The sequence below is a fragment of the Neofelis nebulosa genome, chromosome 16 (assembly GCF_028018385.1).
Source record: "Neofelis nebulosa isolate mNeoNeb1 chromosome 16, mNeoNeb1.pri, whole genome shotgun sequence".
NCBI classification, from domain to species: domain Eukaryota; kingdom Metazoa; phylum Chordata; class Mammalia; order Carnivora; family Felidae; genus Neofelis; species Neofelis nebulosa.
The window spans coordinates 9728311-9751613 of record NC_080797.1 but is presented as its reverse complement, the minus strand read 5'-3'; the positions used below and the strand labels follow the sequence as shown (position 1 = coordinate 9751613).

Here is a 23303-nt window from a genome sequence, read left to right as displayed (position 1 = left end):
GCTCCACTGTCAGCATGGAGCCTGATGAAGGGCTCGACCCTACGGACTGTGAGATCATGACCTGAGCCCAAATCGAGAGTCGGACGCTCAACCGACTGAGCCCCCTAGGCGCTCCTACTCCCTAATTCTTAATGCATAAAAGAGATCTTTAAGATAAAAGTGATTCTACTACAGTGAAACAAAGAATATTTTCTTAGGCTACATCAACTGGCCACAGGTGACGTTAGCTACCACTGACAGAACCACTTACTATGGGCTCCGCATGGTTCATCACTTTTCATTCACTGTCTCCATCTGAGTTAAATTTTCACAAAAGTTCCACGAGAAGGCACTACTGTTAACCCCTTCTACAGAGATTAAACTCGGGCAAAGGAAGGAAAACTAACTCCCCCAAGCAAGTAGGTGGGGAACCAGAATCCATGTTTTTAGTCACACGTTACAGTTCTGGCTTCAGAGTACAGACAACATACTTACTGTCATATGATAAGATGTGTCCACTTTTGCCTTCATAAATAACATGACCTTTTGATGCAGCTTCCTCTCTGCCCTTCTCAGGACTGTTCTCTTCGATGGGCATTCTAGAAATGGATCCCTTCACCAGAGCCTCAGCCGGTATGCCAGCCTGTGACAGAGCTGGGGTACCCTGCCATCGAATCGAACAGAAACGCTCGGATTTAGAGGAAACGCGAGACACTCAGAAAACTTAACCTACCGCACGGAGAGATCAAACCGTATCTACAAAGAAGGTCAGAGACACAAGAGGACCAGACATTAAGTTTGTATAAACATTAAGAAACACTGTACCTTTTTGTCCTTGAACCCTGCCATACAAAACAGGTATATATGAGTCAAATCAGCTTTCTTCCCCACCTTGAGGTCAAACCTCTTAATGCCCGGGCGGGGGGGGGGGGGGGGGGGGGAATCTGCCTTAAGACCCAAAATCATGCAAATGTAATACTTTTTTTTTTTTTTTCAAAATGTCTAATAAAAAAGAGGTAATAAATTAAGTTTTAAATTTATTTTTTTTTTCTTTTAAATTTTTTTAACGTTTATTTATTTTTGAGACAGAGAAAGACAGAGCATGAACGGGGGAGGGGCAGAGAGAGAGAGACACAGAATCAGAAGCAGGCTCCAGGCTCTGAGCCATCAGCCCAGAGCCTGATGCGGGGCTCGAACTCACGGACCGCGAGATCATGACCTGAGCCGAAGTCGGACGCCCAACCGACTGAGCCACCCAGGCGCCCCATAATTAAGTTTTAAATTTAGAGTCCACAACTTGCTCTCACATTGTCTTAAGAGAAAAAGAACCTGCAGTTCCCAAACTGTGTGCCTTCTGGTCACCAGTGGGGGACGTGGGGGGCAGGAATGACAAAACTCAGATGCCTCCATTCTGTGATGTGGATTCAGTTTAGGCCACATCATCTGAACTTTCACCATAATTTAGTAGTCCTCTTCTAGGGTGCCTATGGCCGTGGTTCTTTCTAAGCCTTCCTTAAAGCAGTAAACCCTTCCCTTTCTAGCAAAATCACTCATGGCACCTAATGTGTAGAACACTTTATAAAAGTGAGCTGCTTGGGCTGAAATGAGAGTGGCAGGCCCAGACCCAGCCCACTCCCACATTAAGTGTCCCCAAAACTCTAGTGAGGACCATCTGAAACCACATGCTTAGAGCAGGAAGAAAGACAAGAACAAAACATCTACTTGTATGGCCATTCAACGCGCCTGGGAGTAAACATCTGAAAATCCTTAACGCCTACTTCGGAAGTGCTCATGCCATGTGCGCAGACTGGTTTGAAAATAAACAGAGAACAGCCTAGCCTCATTCGATCCAGTTCATTCTGTCCTCCTACCCACAGCGTGGTTACCAGAGTGAAAATGACCAAGAAGAGATAATAATATACATAAGCCATTTATTTCTCTTCTCCGCTACCGAAGTGTTTGCTTATTCTGAAAACTAATCTCAAGGGGATGTATATTTTGGTCAAATTTAGAAGGAGAGATGAGAAGAGTTAATATGTAACTTTCTAGATCACTATGCCATACTCCATAAACCACGTCTCAGAAAGGAGTCACTGGTGAATCTTGTCAAAATGGAGACGCCAATTCAGTATCTGAAGTGGGGACTAAAATTTCTGCGTTATTCTAACAAGCTCCCGGGAGGTGCTGATGCTCTAGGGCACAGACTACCCTGGGTCAGCAGGGTCCTAGGGTGTGGTTCTCGACTGGACATCCAGCAGAATCACTGCAGGGCTGGAAACACAGACTGCTGGGCGCCGCCCCCACAGGTGAGACTTCATTGACCTGCCTAACAACCTGCCCACTAATGCTGCTGGCCTGGGGACTACACTTTTAACAACCACTGTCCTAGGGAACAAGGACAAAAGACAAGGAAGAAGAACAGAACAGAAATCCTCTAACAGGTTCAATGTGCAAAAAAATCTGTTTACAATCATTTCCCAAAACAGAATTTTCCCTTCCCAGATCTACAAGAATAAAGAGGCTAATGACTGTTACACTTCAAACTAACATCTAATGGAGGAAAAGAAAGACCTTTCCCTAATGAAAGTTGGCAATTTATTTAACCTAAAATTGGAAGAAGATACTTGACTTGTGATGCTTTTATCAACATCATCCGTATCTCCCGGGTTAGCATTAGACTCTAGCAAGGCGGCTTATAGGCCGGGACTGTACGACCTTCTTTTTCACAGGGGGCAAAGGCGAGCAAATAATTTATAATGATTTTCTTCTCCATTTCTATTTAAGCTCAACACATGGTAAAAGCTTTGCCAGGAAGACAGTAAGAACTACACCAATCAGAACTTGTTTCTTCTGCCCATTTGCAAGTAACTGACCTTTTCAAATGACCTGCAGAATAGAGAATATAGCTTGTGGTCAAAACGATTACATTGATGGCTTTCTGCCGACAGTTTTATAGATTTGGGTTTGTTACCACTGAGACCCAGTCCCATAATCCAGAACAACAAACAACTGAATCACAAAACTATACTGCTGTAACAGCCAGAGCTCTTGAAACTGGACTTCTAGTTTTCTCATTAGCTCTTGTCCAGGATTTTAGGCACAATCACAACTAACCTGAGTGATGGAGCCCCGCAGGGATGGGATGCCTTCCAGGGAAATTTTGCTGGTTGGAGTCCCCCGAGTTATACTTCCTTCTTGAATGGCTCCTGGAGTACCTGAAGAAAACCAAAATTATTAGCAACTTAACCTTCTGCCACTGCAAACAAACAAACACCAGTCCCTACGTGGAGGAGGGCTGAGAGAAGGACACAGCAGCACAAAAAGAATAGCTGTGTTTTACTGAAATGCACTTTTAAAATAATAATGCAATTATTAAAGAGGATTACTAAAATATGGAATTTCACAGTTTTAAATTATTTTTATACAGAAGGAAAAATTTAGAATGTACAGGTTCTAACTGAAAACCCCACAGTTAAACCATATTAATGACTTACTTTAATAAATTTTTTGGGAAGAAAAGTTTAACATTTCCGCCAAACAGCATATTTTACCTCTGACCACTCCTTCGTGTTGTGCCCTGACCAATAAACCCTCAGGCTGGGAGTTCTGGCTTCGGGGAGAAAATTCCTCCTGCTTGATGTAGGGCACAGTAGCTATGGACCAAAGCAAGACACACACATGAAGAGATCAAGGGCTGAATTACCGAGTGTGATACTACAAATGCAGGAACATTATGAGTATTTACTCACTGACCTGATTTGGCAGATTCCTGTTGCCGTGGCAATCCAAGAGAGATAGAACCCACTGAGGGCTTAGCTGTTTCTTGAGTGTAGGAAGTCTGATTATGAGAAGTCAAATAAGTGCCAGGTGTTCCCTAAAAATAATTTTAAAAGACTAAAATAACATTGTCTTTTCACAAGGTCAGCAACAGATTTAATGCTCGTGTTTCTGTTTATAAAAATTTACACCCCCACTGCCCCAAGTTAAGAACAGGTATTTGCAAAGCAAGAGAATCCTTATCACGGACTGCTTACATTAAAAACATTTTTAAAAGGAGCAAGATAGGTCCTCTGAAATCACCATAAATTTCATGTAAATAATTTATTGTTAACAAACTACATAAACAAAGCACTCAACACTACACTCAAAACGTAAGCTACTATTATGGCTCTTAAAAATGCTACAGGACACTGACATCAGTGAAAACCAAGAGTAAGGACTTCGGAAAACTCTCCTCCACAAAGGCAACCAGTAAAAATTATAAAACAACAACAACTTTTAATCTGAAAATTAACCAAAGGGTTGTGGAAATCTGGGCGCATGTGTTCAAGAAAACCAGCAGAATCTACGTAAGAACAGTGGGTTTCGTGGCATCTGAACTTGTTCTATTTCATCTCATATACTCCCGGCCAAGCTCGGTGGCGGCAGTGAAAATCAACAACCCTCAATCATGGTGAAAACCATCAGCCTGGCAGCCACTGGAGGGGAAAGAACAGGGCTGGGCTCCCTAAACGCCTCATTCCCAGATAACTGTCATTATTCCCTCTGGTTCTCTGGAAGACCCATTTGCAAGGCTGTCTTTATTTGACCTGACTACGGTGGGGAAGGAGGTGCACGCTTGTCAAAAACCATCAGAGTCAAATGACTGAAATTCTTCACTGCCTGGGGCAGTAGATAACCACGAAGGCAAACGAGAGGCTAACCAAACACCTTTAAAGGAAAAGCCAAGGAATGAGATGTTTAAAGGGGATCTGAAAAACTCCAACGTATTCCTAACAATCTAGGAGGCCATGTGCATGTGCAAGGTTGTGCAGATGCCTAGGAAAGACCTGAGAAGGCCTTGAATTCTCAACTCTGGCTGACCTCAGAGCTCTGTGGAAGCAGGAAGAGAAGACTAAGGCAGGGTTGTCAGGTACCAGGCTGAATGTCGAAGGCGTGCCCCAACACACACACACAGAGCTACTCAGTCAAGACTGGGACGCTTACTGATTCTAGGCACTGAATTCTGTCCAGCAATTAGCTGGCCACCAGGTGAACCAAACAGTGACTTCAATGGCCACACAGGTCACAAGAATACAGACATTACAGAGTTAGTTCAGAAACGTCACAAAGCAAATACCACCACACACAGCAACAACAGCAAACCCTAGGGAGAGAGGAAAATCCATTTTCCACAGTTGCCACATTCTATCATGTAAAATATCCAGTTTTTAACCAAAATTTACAAAAAACAAGAAAGTACGACCCACACATTAAAACATAAAATACGTTACAAATAATTAACTGAAAATAAACCTAACAAAACCTCTACAGTGAAAACTATGAAATACTGTTGAGAGAAATTAAAGACCTAAAATATGGCAAGATAAACATGTTCATGGATTAGAAGATTCAATATTCTCAAGATCTTCATATGTATCCCAAAATAATCTATAGATTTAAGGCAACCCCTGCCATAATCCCAGCAGAATTTTTTGTCAAAGCAGGTGCCGAAGTCACAGAGAAGAGGCAGAGCAATCTTGAAAAATAAAAGCCCTTACAAGGACCCACAGCACATGATTTCAGGACTTATAAAGAAAGCTACAACAATCACAACACAATTTCAAATTTCTGCTCATCAAAACATATCGGTAAGACACAAAAGCCACAAAGAAGAGAAAAAACTTTAGAACAGAGACCTTTCATCCACAACATATAAAGAACTTCTACAATCCACTAACCAAAAATCCCAATAAAAACAGATAGTAAGACAGTCACTTCACAATCAGATGCATAAATGACCACTAAATATACGAGAAAGTGCTCAACATCTTTGTTTTCAGGGAAATGCAAACTAGAGCCACCATCAAATGTTACATACCCACTAATAAAACTAAGATAAAAAAGACTGCCAACAGCAAAGCAACGTGAAGGCTTATGCGTTGGGGGTAGTGGTGTAAAACTGGAGACCCGCTCTGGAAAATTATAAAGTCAAGCATAACATATATTCAGCAATTCCACTCTCAGGGGCGTATACAAGAGAAATGAAAACATTATATCTATAAAGAGCCCAGTATAATGTTTGTATCAGCTTTATTCACTGTAGCCAAAAACAAGAAACAGCTCATGCTTCCATTAACAAGAAAATGGATAAACAAACCAGTATGTTCATACAATGTAGTATTATTTGGCAATAAATAAAAAAAAAAAAACTACTGATGACACAAAACCCTGGATGACTCCCTAAAGCTGTTATGCTATGTTAAAGAAGACACAGAAGAGTACACACTGTATGAGTCCATTTACATGAAGTTCTAGAAAAGGCAAAACTAATCTGTGCCAGTAGAAAGCAAAACTAGGATTGCTTCAGGCCGAAAGGGCGTGAGAAGACTTTCTGGAGTGATGAAATGGTTCTATAACCTGACAGGGGTGTGGTCACTGCTGGTCCTGCACATGAGTCAACACTTTACAACAATTAAGAGAAGACCACATTTGGAGCACCTGTGTGGCTCGGTCGGCTGAGGGTCCAACTTGAGCTCAGGTCATGATCTCACGGTCTGTGAGTCTGAGCCCCGCCTCGGGCTCTGCGTTGACAGCGTGGAGCATGGAGCCTGCTTCAGATTCTGTGTCTCCTTCTCTGTCTCTCTGCCCTCCCCCTGCTCACGCTATGTCTCCCTCTGTCTCTCTCTCTCTCTCAAAAAGAAAAAACATTTAAAAAATTAAAAAAAAAAAAAAAAAAGTAACACTAGGAAAAAAGAAAGATACAGTGGCCAAAGTCAGAATGAACTGGTATTTAGAGCCTTTGTAATAGTTGGTCAACACATATCTGAGTACTTGAAAAGATTCCTCTGAAGAGACTCCTCTTTCATCTACGCTACACTCAACTTCAGGGCACAGAAGTGCCTCGCAGAAGTTAAACCAGACAGCGTGCCAAGGCCACTCACTCTGCGCACCCAACGCACACAAGCTTCCGGTGCGTGGCACGGAGTACGATGACCGCCATATTTTCTGGTCATGGCCTCTTGGTATATAGGTTTTCATTTAAGACTCTGACAAATCAGTGACAGAAAGCAATCCTCAACAGAAATCTCCTGAGGAGAGAAGGCGTTTTTACCTGCGAGATGGAGCCTCCCAGGATGAAAGAGGGCTTTTCGGAAGCCACTGTGGTTTTAGATGATGGAATAAGTGGAGGAGGTGGCCTCGTGGGTCGAGTTGTCGGAAGCCGAACCGCCTCGGGGAGATTGGTTATCACTTGATGTGGAGCAGGCTGCAGGACTTTTAAAAGGAAGAAAAAGATGATTCAAAACAGTCCATTTCGTAGTTTGCAACACCCCACCTATCTCAGTCATTCCTGAATTTTTAAATCACAAATTGGATTTGGAGTGCAAGATGAGGCTGAAGATGAGCATTTCTATTTTAAATTTCTCTTTCACTTGAATTAAAGCCGTATACACATTCAGGTCACACATGGTATTTGGGAGGCTGAGACATTCAACTCCCTGTCAAACCGGAGCTTGCAAGCTGATGTTCATTTCAACCTACTTCTGCTTAGCATCGGCAAGTGGCAATCTTTAATAATCCTCTCTCTCTCTCTCTCTCTCTCCGTCGCTCTTTGGACCTGCTTCTTACGAGCAGCTGATGCGGCAACTAGGGAGAACACACAGACGCAACTGACAACCAGCTGTATGTCCCCTTTTGCATCCTGCAGAATTTGAGCGACATTCACGGATTCTGGCTCTCACAGACTCGGGAATCTCTTACGGTGGGGGAGGGGATCTCGAGATTTTTCAAAAGTACAGGTACTCGTAACAGAAAAGCCAGTCCATGTCGCAGTGGACACGTGTGGACACAAACTTCCCAGCGGCCCCGGTAAATCTCAACTGAATACAAGTGATGATGGGATGTAGGGAAACCAGAAGGTACTCTCGAAACGGGAAGGACATGTCCTGGAAACCACCCATGTGTAGCACCGGTAGGTAGATGGCCAGCAGCCACTGCACAGAGGAACGATATTTACCTGGCGGGACACTATAGCGGGCTGCACTCATAGGCTGTGGAGCGGCTTTACTGACTTCTCTCGGAGAGAGCCTACACGGTGATGCTGACCTTGCTGCGGTACTGTGCATCTGTGCTTCCTGTTCTAGGGCACGTGTGACCTCAGCATAGGGCATATAGGCGACTGATTTTCCTATGAAAGTTAAAGTTATCAAAATAAGGGAAGAACCCCAAACGAAAATAGTAAGTGTGAAAGGACCAAGCCCACACCATCCAGGGGCAGATCCGACTATATACTAATAAATTAAAATCTAAAATTCCTGGGGGGAATCCACCCATACAGAGGTTACATCTGTGTATGCACCATCACTAGGACCCTAATAAAATCCTCAAAAATTCAGTTATGATTTTTCCCTTTAAAAGACAAAGTACTTCCTTTTCTCCTCAATAGGAAAACTAGCGTTTTCACATGCAATAAGGATCACAACAGGCAAACCTCAGATTATCCGGCCATTCTGTGAATTCAAGTCTTGCTTGACTTAGATCTCTGAAAATTTCAACTCTTTTATTTAGCCTGTTGAAACCCACCACTTAACAGTCAGAAAAATAAACATAATTAAGAAATGGAAGAAGCCTTTCAAAGGATACAGATCAAACTAATCCAAAAAACCTACACCAGTTTATAAAACTATGAGTTGTACTATAATAATGCTAATGAAAATCATATGATTTACCTCTACATTAAGCATTACAAAAAACTTTAAGCATTTAAATGGGTACATCAGATATGCAGTCACATTAATATTTAAAGATGCACATAATAATATATAACTTTTTTCTTTTTCAAAATGATACTGACATTGTAATTCTGGAAAATCAGAAAAGCACAAGGAAGAAAGTACAAATCATCTGTAACCCAAACCATTTAGATTTGGGGTATTTTAATGTCTGCCAGAACGAATTCCTATTACTCTCTTGCTCACCTAGTCTTACCCATTTAGTCTTGCAGGTAAACCTAAATTTAAAATCATTCTAAGTAGTTCCTCTCCAAACAAAACGTCACGGGAATTTTCATTAGACTGGCATTAAATTTATGAATACAGGAGACCGGACATTCCATAATAACGTTTCCTAAATGAGGAACCTAGACTTTCTCGTATGTCTTCTCTACACATTCCTTGTTAAAAATTATTTTTAAGGTATTTTACATATTGTTGCTAGGAAGACCGTCTTTTTCATCTTTTACATATATAACTTTTTATTGCAGATACATAGGAAAGAAAGATGTGGATTCCTGCATATCATTTTTTTTTCCTCAAAAACTTAATGAACTTTCTTTCCTTTTAGCTCTAATAACTTTTCAGTTGATTCTTTTAGGCTTTCTAGGTAGATAATCTTATCCCGTGAATAATAGTTTGTCTTCTCCCTTCAAACAGCGACGCTTATTTTTTATTCTTTTTTTCTTTACTAAACTACAGTAAGTAGTGAAAGTTCCTATCTAAAGAGAAGGTCTCTAGCATTTCACTATTAAAAGGAAGGTTTATAATTGGTTTCAAATAAAGATTCATTAGCACAAGGCTTAAAGAGTTCTCCGGCTTACTAAGATTTGTGTAAAAACTAGAAACGATTATAGTCATCAGCTAATATTACGCATGTCCTTCAACGGGGAGCCTGGGTGACTCAGTGAGTTAAGTGTTTGACTCTTGATTTCAGCTCAGGTCCTGATCTCGCCGTTCAATCAGTTCGGGCCCTGCGTTGAGCTCTGCCCTGACAGTGCGGAGCCTGCTTGGGATTCTCTCTCTCCCTCTCTCCACCCCTCCTTTGCTCTCTCTCTCTCAAAATAAATAAACTTTTAAAAACAGTATGTACTTCAGAGAAAGACAAATGTCATATGATTTCACTCATAGGTGGAATTTAAGAAACAAAACAGATGAACATACGGCAAGGTGGGGGGAGGGGCGAGAAGAAACGGAAACAAACCACAAGAGACTCTTAATGACAGAGAACAAAACCAAGGGTTGGTGGAGGGAGATGGGTGGAAGATGGGCTAGATGAGTGACAGGTACTAAGGAGGGCACTTGTGATGAGCACTGGGTGTTGTATGTAAGTGATGAATCACTGATTTCTACTCCTGAAGCCAATACTGCACTGTGTGTTAATACTTAATTTTTTTAAAAAGTATGTACTGTTTACATACTTTTTATATACTATTTACATACATACAGTGCAGAGCACCGTGATTACATGAATTATCTCACTTAGCCCTCATGACCAATGAGATTATTAACACCAGTTCACAGATGAGGAAACTGAAGCTCAAAAGAATCACACCATATTGCCCAACCAAGGTCACTCTACCAGGGATCTTTCAAAAGCCTGACTCTGAGCTCTAAACCACATGGCAAAAACGCCTCCCTGAATCACTGGGTGTTGAATTTCAGATGCCTCTGGGGTACCCATCAAGATGATGGTACTCTTCCCTTCTTAGCCATATTAATGTAACAAATTAGATTAAGTGCTCTAATGCTGTGCAGATTTATAAAACAGACCAACTTCAAAAGAAAATCATGTCTTCCTTTCTAGAGAATTTAACAGCATAGTGTATTATAAATTCCGTGTGATTGTTTTGTCACTTCCAGTAAGTTGACCACTATGTGGAAACTATTTTGTCATGTACTGTTAAAGGAAAACTGGAAATTTAGATGGTTCTAAATACAGCTTTTAAATCATCATGTACTCAGGGCTGAAAAGATAAAGAAACCAACAACAAAAGAAACAGACTAGATTCAGTTGCACAGATGCATTAACTCTTAATTGGAATAAACTGATCTTATTAAACCTGCACGGCGAGTTTAATTTTAACTCTCTCGACATGTGTGTCTGAGCTCCTTCACTACAGGGAAAAGGCTTCAAACTAAAGCAGGGGTCAGCTTGTGTAAATGTTCCTGGAAAGTGAAAACAATTGCCTCTAAGGTTTTCCCCAAGCTTTCCTACAGGTGAAAAGGCTTATTACACCACCTACAATAATTTTTTGTGCCACTGACATTAAGGTGAATACAATCAAACAGTTGGACAACTGGTGCTGCCTGTTACTTTCTAAGTGAGACTGTGAAAAGTCAAAAGCATGGTCCTAATTCAAGTGGACTGTACCAGTCTGGTGATTGTTTATATGTTAAATCCACATTCTTGCTGTATTTGCCATTCTATAAACTATTCTATGACGTTGCATTGAAAACATTTATATCAAACATGCTGCATATAAGCAATTTAACTGCAAGTATACAATTATATAAGGGGGATGTATAAATGTAAAGGACATTATCCTTTACACTGAACTATGTATGGATACCTATCAACTTAGGAGAGTCTTCAGGCACTTGGTTAACAAATTACTGGACAAACATACTAGGTAGATGAGCTAAAACAAAACTTAACCTTGGGACAAAATGTAATCAACTGCCCCAGTTTCTAGGGTCACCTTGAACCAAACTGATGTCATATTAATAAACACCTTGGTATCATATTAATCAAAAATATAATTACCATGTGGTTCTAAGACCACTGAACTATAGGGGCGCCTGGGTGGCTCAGTCGGTTAAGTGTCCTACTTCGGCTCAGGTCATGATCTCACGGTTCATGGGTTCAAGCCCCACATCGGGCTCTGTGGTGATAGCTCAGAGCCTGGAGCCCATTTCAGATTCTGTGTCTCCCTCTCTCTCTCTCTCTCTCTGCCCCTCCCCCACTCATGCTCTCATGCTCTCTCTTTCCTTCAAAAATAAATAAATTTGGGGGGAAAAAAAGGACCACTGCATTACAATTAAAAATTAGGATACCCCTCTTACCTAAACCACATGGATTAATGTGACTGACCAGAGAGAAATGCAGTTCATTGTTTAGAGTCTTAGAAGTTGGGGCTCTAGCCTGATTCAGTCTCTCCAGCTTCCAAATACAGCCCAATTTATAAAGTAGAACAAGACAAGATATTGAGGTCCTAAAGTAACTATATGATATACATATTAGAATGATCCAGATATTACTAACTAAAAGTAATACTCAGCTTTAGCACGAATTTGGCAAATATCATTTGAATGTCATTTTTTTCTAGGTTCTTTTAAATTCTTCCTCCCAACATTTATTCTAAATCATTTATGTAAGGAATACATTGACAGACTTTTAAATTACTCTATAATTTTTATCATTCTCATCATGACAGATTTTCTCGTAATTGGGCTGCTCAAAAGATAAGCACTTCTGCTAAGTCCATTTATACTCTAGTTCATTTAACTCATTCCTTCAACATGTAATTACTGAGTTAGCAACTGAGGATTCTCTACACCCAATATACTAAAAGCCCCCAAATCATTAACGTTTTTACCTTCATTCAAGAAATATTCATTTAGCACCTATTATACACCCAGCCTTGCTAGGTGTTATTTTTACTAGCATAAGATTTATACTTAAAACATTAATAATCTTATATTTAGAACTCTAACATTAGAGGCTCAGTGTACCAAATAACTAATAACTTATCATTGGTGTGATTGGGGAGGGGGTCAAGATCATTTAAGTACCACAGTTCCCATTTTATATTAAATAGCCCTTGAAATCCATGGCATTCTGCAGCTAATTGCTCTTACTTAGCTAAAAAAGGTACTACAAAGAGTCTTTTGAATCATTACGGAAAAATCTAAACCATAGTAATGAAGACCTTAATAGACTTACATCCTAAGCATATTATAGCACGTAGTTGGTAAGTTAACTGTCAACCAGAACACATGTGCCATTTCCTAACCATGCCAGAATTTATTACAACTTAGAAATCACTCCCCTCTCCCCTTTTTAGAGAAAGTAAGTGTATCTATCATGCACAACTAAAAAGAGCATGCCAGTCGGTGAGGTGTGCAACTCTTGATCTTGGGGTTGTGAGTTCGAGCCCTATGTTGGGTGCAGAGAGTACTTAAAATTAAAACAATCTTATTTTAAAAAAAAAAAAAAAAAGAGGGGAGCCTGAGTGGCTCAGTCAGTTAAGTGTGTGACTCCAGCTCAGGTCATGATCTCGCGGTTCATGAGGTCAAGCCCTGCATCAGGCTCTGTGCTGACAGCTCGAAGCCTGGAGCCTGCTTCGGATTCTGTGTCTCCCTCTCTCTCTGTCCCTCCCCCACTCACGCTCTGTGTCTGTCTCTCTCTCAAAAATAAACATAAAAATGAGGGTTGATGGGGGGTGGGTAATGGGTATTGAAGAGGGCATCTTTTGGGATGAGCACTGGGTGTTGTATGGAAACCAATTTGACAATAAATTTCATATATTAAAAAAATAATAAAAAACAATAAAAAATAAACATAAAAAAATTAAAAAAAGAAAAAGCATGCACAACTCAAACCTGTCACTTGAAATAACAACAGTGACAACAATGATAACAACACCTTCTATTATCATTTATAGAAGGTACCTATATACCATGGTATCTATTATACCGTGTGTATACTAGTGCACTGATTATTATTATAAGTTGTATATTATTACATACAATATTATATAAAGAATAATGCTGAGCCACATGTTACAAAATAATACTGACTGTTGATTCTTATGGGTTGTAATCACAGCAAGGGAGAAAGATAGATAGATAGATAGATAGATAGATAGATAGATAGATAGATAGACAGACAGACAGATAAAACAGATTAGATTAGATGAGACAGATAGATAAGTGGGTAGGTAGGTAGGTATAATAGACAGATAGATAGACAGACTGACAGATCGATCCATAACTTGCACTTTACAAATGAGAGAACTAAAAGAAGAGTTAAGGGCCTTGTCCCTGGCCAAACAACTGGTAAATGCTGGGGCGAGAGACGAGTCAGGGTCTGACTGGCACTATACATTTCACAAAGTTGTCATCAGAGAATTAGAGCATTATCCTGCTGTTACATGTGACTTGCTTGGAGGACACGATAACAATTCCCACTTACTCTGAAAAGTCAGATAAGTAGGCAGAAAGAATGGTTTTTATAGTCTTCCAGCATAGAGATAAATATCAGAAAATTCGTATTAACGAAAACCATCAAAAATGTTACTGCCATCCTTTAGAGTAGTCAATAATACAAACATTCCTCAACTGTCTGACTGAGGTCAATTTGAAGGGATTCTACGTGTTGGGGCAAGAGAAATAAATCAACCGACATGCTGATAAACTACAAAACACAAAGGACCCACTTTGGAGTACAGTTTTGTTTCCCTCAGGAAAGTTCTTTGTGATGACAGCGCTGCCTACCTTCCCACTCTCTGTTTGGACTCTTGGAGGCGCCACACGGACTTGTGGAACTTCTACATTCCAAATCTATCTGTTCTTGCCTCTGTCGCTGTTCTTCCAGGAGCGCAGACTCATGCATGGCTTTAATGTGACGCTGGTACAGGGCATAGCCGCTCACTGGGGTTCCAATTGGTATATTACATGGGGTACAGGAAACCTACAGGAAGAAACAAAAAATCTAAATATGCCAATGACCAACATAACAACAACCCTCTGCTGCAAATAATGCTTATTTCTGTAATATACCAGTTGACAGGATTTTGCTTTTTTTTTTTTTTTTTAATGTTTACTTCTATTTGAGAGAGAGAAAGAGACTGAGTGCAGGTGGTGGAGGAAAAGAGAGACAGGGAGACACAGAATGTGAAGCAGGCTCCAGGCTCCGAGCTGTCAGTACAGAGCCTGACATGGGGCTTGAACCCACAAACTCTGAGATCATGACCTGAGCCAAAGTCAGGCGTTTGACTGAGCCACCTAGGCGCCCCGGATTTTGCCATTTTTTAATCAAAATAATCTTCAAATGTAATGCTTAAAATGCTGAACATTTCACTTTCAGAACTGAACATAATATAAAATCACTAAAGGGGACGCCTGGGTGGCTCAGTTGGTTAAGTGTCCGCCTTTGGCTCAGGTAATGATTTTATTGTTTGTGGGTTCCAGCCTGCGTTGGGCTCCTGGCTGACAGCTCGGATCCTACATCTCCCTCTCTCTCTCTCTATCCCTTCCCCCTTGCACTCTGTCTCTCTCTCGCTCTCGAAAACAAACATTTGGAAAAAAAAAAATCACAAAACTTATGATAAGAGAAATCAAAACATTTCTGTCTGCTTTTCACTTATGATGGCCAAATCCCTGATGACTCAACGCCCCTCCTCTCTAGGCTCCCGCAGCAGGTAATCACACCCACTTCTGTGGGTTTAAACGTCATCTGTATGTTAACAACTCATCAATTTCTATTTCTAAGATGTTTGCTCCAAGTCCCACACAGAATGGCTGCATAATAACTCCACCTGGATATCTCAAAGCACCTCAAAACCTGCATTCAAATAGAAATACCTCATTTCCTAAATTCAATGCTTCCCCCTCAGTGACCTCCGTCTTAGAAAATGGAACCTTAGCGGCTTAAGCCAGGTTCCTGGCGGACATCCTTGACTAATCAACCTCACTCACCTCCCACACCCAATTCATTGACCTATCAGGGCGGCTCTTAAATGTTACTTCTTCAGACAGGCCATCCCTTACCATCCAATACACTTCAGTAACTTCCTCCCCATATTCCTTCTTACTGCGGCCCCGTTTCTTTCTTTCAGAGTACACCGACAGGACTTACAATAGCACAATCTGCAATAATGCATGTTTTCCTTGTTTATTTTCTGTCTCTCTCACTTCATGAAGGAAAGAACCCAACCTGTTCAGTTCGATACTAAATAAACAGCCCCTAACACAGTCCATTACCCCATAATACAAAAACTTCCGGGGGAAAATAGAAAGCTTTTTTTAGAAACTATTACCTAAATAAAGACTTCCATAGTTTTTTCTGCTATTATAAATAGAATTCTTCACTGACCCCAAAACACGCACAAAATTTACTTGCCTTTGTGCTTTGGTTTATATGTAAACATGGCTCTTCCTCCTTTTGCTATAAAGCCTAATGAATTGTTTTGGTCCAACCACAATGTTATTTCCTTTTTTTTTTTTTTTTTTTTTTTAAAATGTTTATTCTTCAAGTACATTAATGGTTCCACAAATGTCCTGGTTAGTGAAGCTGGCTATTTGGCAAGATGTATTCTAATTTTTTTTTTTTTTTTTTTTTTCTTAAGAGAGAGAGAAAGAGCATGTAAGCAGGAGAGAGGAGCAGAGGGAGAGAGAGAATCCCAAGCAGGCTCCATGCATAGCGCGGAGCCTGATGCAGGGCTAGATCCTACGACCCTGGGATCATGACTTGAGCCAAAAAAAAAAAAAAGAGGCAGACGCTCAACCCACTGGGCCACCAAGTGCCCCCCAAAGTATTATTTCCTATGGGGAGTCTTCTTTAAGAGTCTCATTAAGAAGGAAGCTCTCCTTCTGAAATATCCATACTATATTTTCTAACTTAATAGAGCATCATATTGTTAGAATTCATCTTAATTTTTATTGTAGTATTTTCCTATGTCTTATTATCAAGACCAATCTCTAAATTTTTTGAAGCCAGAGATTATGATATATAAATATTCCATACAGCATTAACAACGCTGTCTTGAACTGGACACTCAATAAATGTCCACTTGAGGAAATCAATGAATGAGTAAATGTTTAATAATTTGTGTGTGAGTCGTAAGCACACACTTAATTTTTTTTAATTATCACAGGAGACAGGAAACAAAGTTACATCCCCTGAAATAAAGCAAGAGTGGAAACATTACTAGGTAAAAGAGCAATACCCAAGTTCAGAATTCAGTGTCAAAATGGAGTCAAGCCTGTAGAGATCATTCGAGTGAAGCATAAGTAAAACTAGATTTGGAATTGTATACTGCAGTTAGCCATATCTTCAGAACTCATTCTTAATATTCAAACCTAATTACATATTTACTCTACCACCGTTTTATAGCAAAACAAATAAAGCAAAAGCAAAGCTTGCTAACATTTATGGCTAGAGGATTATATTTCTTTTTTTTTTTTTTTTTTTTTTAATTTTTTTTTTTCAACGTTTTTTTTTTTTTTTAATTTATTTTTGGGACAGAGAGAGACAGAGCATGAACGGGGGAGGGGCAGAGAGAGAGGGAGACACAGAATCGGAAACAGGCTCCAGGCTCCGAGCCATCAGCCCAGAGCCTGACGCGGGGCTCGAACTCACGGACCGCGAGATCGTGACCTGGCTGAAGTCGGACGCTTAACCGACTGCGCCACCCAGGCGCCCCGAGGATTATATTTCTTTGGTGTTTTGTTTTTTTCTTCCCGAAACAGAAATGACCATTTCAATCAACTATCACAATGAATCCATTTGAAAAAGGAACAGAGCGACAGATGACTGGATAAACAAAATGTGATAGATACATACAAAGGGAGATTCTCATTCTTAAAAAGGAAAGAGATTATGCCATGCTATAACCTGGATTAACCTTAAGGACTTTATGCTGAGTGAAATAAGCCAGTCATAAAAAGACAAACACTGTATGATTCCACTTAAACGAAGTATCTAAGCAGCCAAATTCAGAGACAGAAAATAGAATGGTGGTAGTCAGGTGCTGGCGGGGAGGGGCAAAAGAGAGTGACCACTTAGTAAGACGAGAGTCTCGCTTCTGCAAGATGAAAAGTTCTGGAGATCTATTTCACAACAACAAATATACTTAACAGTACTGAACTGTACACTTAAAAACAGTTAAGATGGTAAATTTTATGTTGTGTGCTTTTTACCACGATTTTTTAAAAGGTCAAGTACTGATTAAGAGAAGAAGGGTCTCTAAAGGTCTTTATTTCTCAACTTGACTTCTCTTCCTCACTTAGAAAACTTACCATCGGTGGGATAACAGCAGCTCTATGTTGAAGCTGTGGCAGGTCCAGTGGATTTGGTTTTATTGGGGATGAGACCAGTATAGATCCAGGAGGGTTTAACAATGAAGGCTTTGAGTCCATGGGAAACATTCTACAATTGGCAATAAAAAAAGATAAATTAATATATTCTTCTTTAAGACTTAAAAAAAAAAAAAACATGTTTTTAATCTTATTTTTGAGAGAGAGAGAGAGAAAGAGACAGAGTGTGAGTGGGGGAGGGGAACAGAGAGAGGGAGACACAGAATCCAAAGCAGGCTCCAGGCTCTGAGCGGTCATCTCTGAGCTGTCAGAACAGAGCCCGACACGGGGCTCGAACTCACGGACCGTGAGACCATGACCTGCGCTGAAGTTGGATGCCCAACCGAGCCACCCAGGTGCCCCTACTCTTGTTTAAGACTTTAAATGTACAATCATAATTCCTTCTAAGTAGTTAACGTGTAGGTGTGCACACATATGCAACGCATTAACCTTAGAAGAGATTTGAAGAGTAAGGAAAAAAGGGACTCTGTAATGCTAATTGTCCAAGAAACCTAATATTGATTTATAGGTTGAAAATAATCTGAATTTAATCATCTGCATCTAACCACGCAGTCTGAACAAATTCCATTATAAAATGGAATCTTGTAAGTCCTAATCTACCACTAACAGAGATTACAAACTAGTCATCTGTGTCTTGCCAGGATCAAAGGGCACTCTTTTTTAAAACAACTGCCCATGAACATTTTAAAAACTGAGAATTCCACCCAAGAGTCCAGACTCCTGGTTTCTCATGAGAAACGGAAAAGAAGTGGCAGCACAGAAGCAGCACTCCTGCACGGCAACGACATGCGGCTCGCTCCTTTTCCAAACAGCAAGCGCCTCTCCGTTCCCCACAGTCCCTTTCTCCCCACATTCCACCTGCTTCACTCAGGTCCGTTACCTACACTGGAGTTCAGGACACCCAATAATACATGCACGGGGACAATCATACACCAGTGCCGTACCCCACACCTTGCAGGCTTGATCATACTTCCCAGTATTACTGGGGAAAGATGAACATTTTAAAAAGTACAAGTTGATAAGAAAATCAGAAGGTATGAAAGAAAACAATCAACGTCATCCATAAAGAAAAACGATGGTGTTACAATGTAGAAAACGTAGGATGTGTCATGTGACGGTTGGGGAGTGACGCAGACGTTGGAGTGTCCCTCAAAGCCCACCACCATACATTTACGAGGAGTTTCTGAATTTCAAGACTACTATCATGTGCACCTCGCCGGGTGTTCCTCCAAGGTTACTACCTTCCTGTAGTTTCTAACACCAACAGTGGAAAAACCCAGAGAATCCTCATCTTAGAGGAACAGAATGTGGCACTTAGGTGAGTGGCTTATTTGCCTTCCTTTTCAAAAAACAGGAGGGGAGAAAAAGAAAAAAAGTGTTGGACTGGGTTTCTGATTAAATGATGTTTTTAGGGGCGCCTGGGTGGCTCGGTCGGTGAAGCGTCCGACTTCGGCTCAGGTCACGATCTCGCGGTCCGTGAGTTCGAGCCCCGCGTCGGGCTCTGGGCTGACGGCTCGGAGCCTGGAGCCTGCTTCCGGTTCTGTGTCTCCCTCTCTCTCTGCCCCTCCCCCGTTCATGCTCTGTCTCTCTCTGTATCAAAAATAAATAAACTTAAAAAAAAAATAAAATAAAAAAATAAATGATGTTTTTAGTCGAATTCATTTCTAGAATCTGCACCGATGAAACATTCTACTGTGATTCTAGGGGATTCTACTGCTTTCAAGGAAAAGGAAATCCCAAGGAATGCACACATATTAAATAAAGCAATATCCATTCCTATAAAAATTTATCTTTTTACTGCAACTTATAAAAACCATACACATAAAATAGTTCTGTATTATTAACTTAGTGACTAAAAACAGTCCTATATTCATGTATGTTATACATATTTTCAATTACAAATATGAATAATCTAGAATTTGAACTGATATAAACAGTGACTGTGATAATTACCTAGAGCTTATGTTTAAATCATGCCTTCTAAAATGTTTTCAGAACACCGAACATGTTTCTCCTCCCAACATAGTCTACCCTCTAATGCACAGGGACAGCAGGCCTTGTTTTGAGGCTGTGCGGTCTTAGAGCAAACAAGCCAATGCCTGTCGCCTTCACCACCACATCCTTCACCACCTCGTCCTACTGCTTCCAACACCAGGAACGGCAGTCTCATCTGCGGTTTCGTTCACAAGTTTTGTCAGATGAGATCCCCTCCTCTGCTACATATGGGATGCATGTAACCAATGCAGGAAAAAAATATTATCTTTTTCATTTGAAAATTATGAGCACCTAATTGCTCCTGGTTATTTAAGCAGATGAAGAGCATCAAAACCCAGTAATAATGGCACGGAGACCACCTTTAACTTGCCGAGGTTTACGCAGTTGAGTAACCTCCACGGCCGGCACCGTTCTGTGACTCGGCGTCCGACAGAGCAAAGAATACAACAGTATTACAGGAACGAGGCTCACCTCTGCCTCTCGGGCTCTCCATCTACATCTTCATCGGCACTGCACGTAGCACTGGAATCATTGTCCGACTGGGGCTCGGGCCTCTGGGCCCCTATCTGCTGGGCCCCCACCAAGTCTTCATCGCCAGGCTCTGTCTTCTCGCCGGCTCTCTCCAGGTCTCTCTCTTTGGTATCGCCTTCGACTTTCGACGGATTGTTTTCGGGCACCCTCACGTCAACATCTACAGAGTCCGTTCTGGTAGTCGCGGGGAGGTCAAGAACAGAAGTCACTTCAGCACTGGGCTCCTGCCGGTCAACGTCCATCGGCTCTGCTGCCTCTACGGTGATGCTGTCATTCGCCTGGGTCTCCGCGCTTTCATTTTCGACGGGCTTCGTACTTGGCACTGCCGAGGAGGGAGACGCACTGGGCGCAGGCTCGGAGGTGGACCCGAGCTCGGCCACAGGCTCCGTGTTCCCTCGAGAAGACGCATTTTCAGTGCTATCTTCTCCGGGCTTGACAGCTTCAACTGGTGAAGGAGAAGGAGCACTTTCTGTATCAGAACTATTTTCAGCACCTTAAAGATAATGATACGGCATAAAAATCTGATAATGGACACGTCTCAGGGGTGGCAGAAGCCATGCTTCAAAGTAGGTTTAGAAGGAATGACACTCGTCGCATGACCTCACCGAAGTACGCCAGCCACTGGGAAGCTAAAGTGTCTACAGAGCATGAAAGGGAGAGATCAAACTGTTTTCACCTTCTGAAACTGAAAGCGTAAAAGCCTTTAGTATCGAAAAATCATTTAACATGAAATTTGAAAAATGAAGAAAGATGGAAAAACAAAACTAAACAAAAAAACGCAGAAATGGTAACATTTCAGTTTATTTCTACCAGCCCATTTCTGTGCTTTTCTTTATACTCAGGAGGGCTGACAGTCCGTTCTAGAACAGCGCCATCCAATAGGAACGTCATGTGAGTTACACCTGCCATTTTAATTTTTCCGGTTGTCGCGTTAAAAAAGCAAAGAGATAAATTAACTTTAAATCATGTATTTTATTTAACCCAATATGCCTAAAATATTATCTTTTTAACATGTAATCAACATAGAAAACTAGCAATGAGATTTTTACCTTTCTTGGTACTAAGTCTTCAAGATCTGATTATATTTTTCATTTTTAGCATATCTCAATTTGAACTAGCCACATTTCAAGAGCTCAATAGCCACAGGTATCTAGTGGCTACCACACTGGACAACAAAGCTCTAGAGTAACATGACACAGACTTTTTAATTTAACGTTGTAACCCTGGTCTTCCCCAACATCGTTTGTTTCATTTTATAAATGCAGTTTTAACCTGTGACATCTTTACCTAGATATTTCAAAGGAATCACAAATTCAGTATTTCCTGCACCAGACTTGGACTCAACACACCCAAATCCCGTTCTTTTCTACTGTTTACTATCTAATTAAACCAGAAACCTATGAGCAATCTTTTAATCCTTCCTCTCATTGATCCCCATATTCTGTGTAGACAAGCATCACAGATTTTCTCTCTAAAAAGATCCCTTGTGGGGCGCCTGGATGGCTCAGTCGGCTGAGCGTACGACTCTTGATTTCAGTTCAGGTTATGATCCCAGGGTCACGGGATCGAGTCCCATATCTGGTCCCACACTGAGCATAGAGCCTGCTTGGGATATATATATCCCTCCCCCCAAAAAATAAAAAAATTAAAAAAATTCAAAGATCCCTTGAATGCACCCACTTCTACTCAACCTCACAACTGCTGCTCCAGTTCAGAAACAACTCCTCCCATCTTCCACCTCAGACCATTCTCTACCACAACGCCAGAGTGAGCGGCTTAAAAACCGAACCTTACCAAAACTCACTCACGCGCTTGCCTTTGCCATCGCCCTTCCCCCCGTGAGGGCAGGGATCCTCTATTTTGCTTATCGTTTAAGTCCTAGGACAAGCACTGTGCCTAGCACACGAGACTCAAATATGTGCTGAAGGATAAAGTGACTGAATGATTATGAACATGTCTTAAATTTACTTCCCTTTTCCTTGAAAGCCTGGACCCTCAGGCTACTTCCAATTTGCCACTATTATGAACAGCGTACAGACATGTTTACTATAGCATTCAGTGTTTGATTATTTTCTTGAAGTAGACAACATAAAAATTTAAATCTCCCCCCCCAAATTAATATATTTACCTCCAATGAGAACCCCAATGGTTGGTAAGGAAGATTTTTTTTTTTTTAATTAAAAGAAGTTTTATTTTAATGTTTATTCATTTTTGAGAGACAGAGACAGAGCACAAGTGAGGGAAGGGCAGAGTGAGAGGAAGACACAGAATCTGAAGCAGGCTCCAGGCTCTGAGCTGTCAGCTCCAAAGCTTGACGCAGGGCTCGAACCCACGAACCATGAGAGATCACGACCTGAGCCCAAGTCAGACAGTTAATCAACTGAGCCATCCAGGTGCCCCAAGAAAGATTTCTTAAACTAGATAAACTAATTTAGAGTGTATATGAAGAACAAGTCCCTGAGAAAATCTCAGAAAAGTATGAAGAACGTTAGAGTGAGAGGCCTGCCTCTCCAGAGAGTCAAACTTACCACAAAGCCAATGTATCACATGTTTGCAATTGCCAGAGTGATAGACAAAATAAATCAGCAATGCAGAAGGCAATGCCTAGGAATAGATCCTAAAGTAGATGGGAAATTAATATATACCAAAGGTGACATTTCAAATCGTTGGGTAAAGGATGATTATTTAATAAACTAGCTCCCTCAGAACCGGCTCCTTGTCTGGAAGAAAAACATGGACCCTACCTTACACTACACACAAAAATAATTCCAAAGGGAATAGAGTTTTCAAAATTCGAGAAGATAACGTAGGACAGGATATGTATAACCTCAGGAGGTATGTAGAAATGTCTGAAAGCAAAACAGGAAACTCTGAAGCTACAGATACATCATTTACACAGAAAACAATAAAGGCTTAATTGACCATATGGGAAAAGATACTTTCAAT

At 40.9% G+C, this 23303-nt stretch overlaps 1 protein-coding gene across 14 annotated transcripts in view; it reads right to left on the bottom strand.

The window, feature by feature from the left end:
• NCOR1 (nuclear receptor corepressor 1) overlaps window positions 1-23303 on the bottom strand; it is a 161111-nt gene that overhangs the window by 30137 nt on the left and 107671 nt on the right. For 9 of the 14 annotated variants that reach the window (XM_058704695.1, XM_058704701.1, XM_058704693.1 and 6 more), the window contains 9 exons: window positions 20298-20850; window positions 17754-17883; window positions 14229-14424; window positions 7976-8146; window positions 7073-7233; window positions 3733-3853; window positions 3531-3632; window positions 3094-3194; window positions 475-643 (listed from right to left, as the gene is read on the bottom strand). In XM_058704695.1, the coding sequence (XP_058560678.1) occupies window positions 475-643; window positions 3094-3194; window positions 3531-3632; window positions 3733-3853; window positions 7073-7233; window positions 7976-8146; window positions 14229-14424; window positions 17754-17883; window positions 20298-20850 (1704 nt within the window). The remainder of the gene's footprint in view (window positions 1-474; window positions 644-3093; window positions 3195-3530; window positions 3633-3732; window positions 3854-7072; window positions 7234-7975; window positions 8147-14228; window positions 14425-17753; window positions 17884-20297; window positions 20851-23303) is intronic. The other 5 variants (XM_058704702.1, XM_058704707.1, XM_058704704.1 and 2 more) reach the window with 3 other exon arrangements.